The following is a 1,916-nucleotide window of genomic DNA, read 5'->3' as shown; positions in this document are numbered from 1 at the left end:
CCATCCCCAGTGTCACCTTCAGTGTCCATCCCCAGTGTCACCTCCAATGTCCATTCCCATTGTCCCCAGTGTCACCTCCAGTGTCCATTCCCAACGTCCATCCCCAGTGTCCATCCTTGTGTCCATCCCCAGTGTCCATCCCCAGTGTCCATCCCCATTGTCGGGGACACGGCACGGGGGGGACAGGGGACTTGGGGGACAGGGAACTGGGGGGGACATGGCACTGGAGGGGACATGGCACTGGGATGGGGTCACAGGAAGAAAAGGGGGTCACAGTGCCAAGGGGGGGGTCACACACTGGGGTGGGGTCACTGTCCCGTGGGGGGGACACAGCTGGGGATGGGGTCACGGCCACTCCAGGCCAGGGACAGGGACAGGGACAGGAATGGGGACATCCATCCCAGGTGGCACTGGGACCCCAGGGGCATGTGGGGACTTGGCTGGGGTTGGGGACACACAGTGGTCCTCAGGTGACAGTGTTTGGGTGAGCCTGTGTCCCTGTGTCCCCAAGTTCATGGTGTCCATGTCCCTGTGTCCCTGAAGGGACACGGGCAGGGACAGCTCCGTGGCGTCCTCAGGGCCTTCCCACGGGGCTGAGCCCCCCGGTGTCACCCACTGCCACGTCCCTGTCCCCAGGGGTTCCATCCAGTGCCATGTGTCCCTGTCCCAGCTCCTCCATCCATTCCTGTGTCCCTGTCCCATCTCCTGCCCCTGTTGTCACCTGCCTGTCCCCAGCACTTCGTCCACCGCTGTGGCCCTGTCCCAGCTCCTCCTTCCCTGCCATGTCCCTGTCCCCAACACTTCCATCCCTGCCACGTGTCCCTGTCCCAGCTCCTCCATCCCTGCCATTGTCCCTGTCCCCAAGGGTTCCATCCCTGCCATGTGCCACTGTCCCCAAAGGTTCCACCCTGCCATGTCCCTGTCCCCCCTGTCCCTGTCCCTGTCCCCCCCCCCCAGCTCCCTGAGCGATGCCCCGCGGGCTCGGTGGGTGCCCGGTCCCCGCGGTGCCCGGTGCCCGGTGCCCGGTGCCCGGTGCCGGTCCGGAGGAGTGACCCGCATCCTCTGACCCCGCTCCAGCCGCACCTTTAACCCCTCCGAGCCCGGAGCCCTCTCGGGCCGAGCTGCCACCTCCAACCACCGCCACCTCCATCCCACCGTCCCCCCGGTGTCCCCCCGGTGTCCCCCCGGTGTCCCCCCGGTGTCCCCCCGGTGTCCCCCCGGTGTCCGGCCGGGGTCCGGCGGGCCGGGCGCTGCCTAATTAGGGGGTAGGAGCGGAGCAGGGCGGCAGCCACGCACAGCTCGGAGCCACTCACTCATCCCACAGGAATCCTCCCCACGGGGAGGAGCGGCCCCGGCCCAGCGCCTAAAAGGGCCCCGCACGGGCCGCCTGCCCTCGGAGCCTTCCTGCGCCTTCCTCCTCCTCCTCCTCCTCCTCCTCCTCCTCCTCCTCGCGGCCGCAGCGCCATGGCAGGGCACGGCGCCAGCCTGCTCCTGCTGCTCGGGATGCTGCCAGGTAGGACCGGCACCGGGAGCCCGGGGATGCTCCGAGCACCGGGGCGGAGCGCGGGACGCGGCCCTGGTGACACCTGGACACGGGTGACACCTGGGCACTGGTGACACCTGCGACCCTGGGCACACGCCTGGGCCCTGGGCACACACCTGGTCACACACCTGCGACCCTGGTCACACCTGGGTCCTGGTCACACACCTGCGACCCTGGTCACACCTGCAACCACCACCAGGGTCCTGCGGACAGGGCAGGTGGCATTGAGCCCGGGTTGTCACCGGGATTGTCGGGGGTGACAGCACCGAGGGGACCGGGACCCACCCGGGACATCCCCGCGGGCGCCCGGGGTGGGAGATGAGAGCTGAGGGTGGGGGACGGCAGGTGGGGGGTCAGGGGCTGCAGGTGTGGG

General features: G+C 68.9%; 1 protein-coding gene across 1 annotated transcript in view; it reads left to right on the top strand.

Annotated features, from left to right (window-relative positions):
- Positions 1–1,464: 1,464 nt before the first annotated feature.
- Positions 1,465–1,916, top strand: part of VSIG8 (V-set and immunoglobulin domain containing 8) — a 9,605-nt gene continuing 9,153 nt past the window's right edge. The window contains exon 1 of the mRNA XM_041489200.1: positions 1,465–1,513. Within this exon, the coding sequence (XP_041345134.1) occupies positions 1,465–1,513 (49 nt within the window). The remainder of the gene's footprint in view (positions 1,514–1,916) is intronic.

The sequence above is a fragment of the Pyrgilauda ruficollis genome, unplaced genomic scaffold, assembly GCF_017590135.1.
Source record: "Pyrgilauda ruficollis isolate IOZ18807 unplaced genomic scaffold, ASM1759013v1 scaffold905, whole genome shotgun sequence".
NCBI classification, from domain to species: domain Eukaryota; kingdom Metazoa; phylum Chordata; class Aves; order Passeriformes; family Passeridae; genus Pyrgilauda; species Pyrgilauda ruficollis.
The sequence above is the reverse complement of the archived record's forward strand: the minus strand, read 5'-3'. Positions and strand labels throughout refer to the sequence as shown.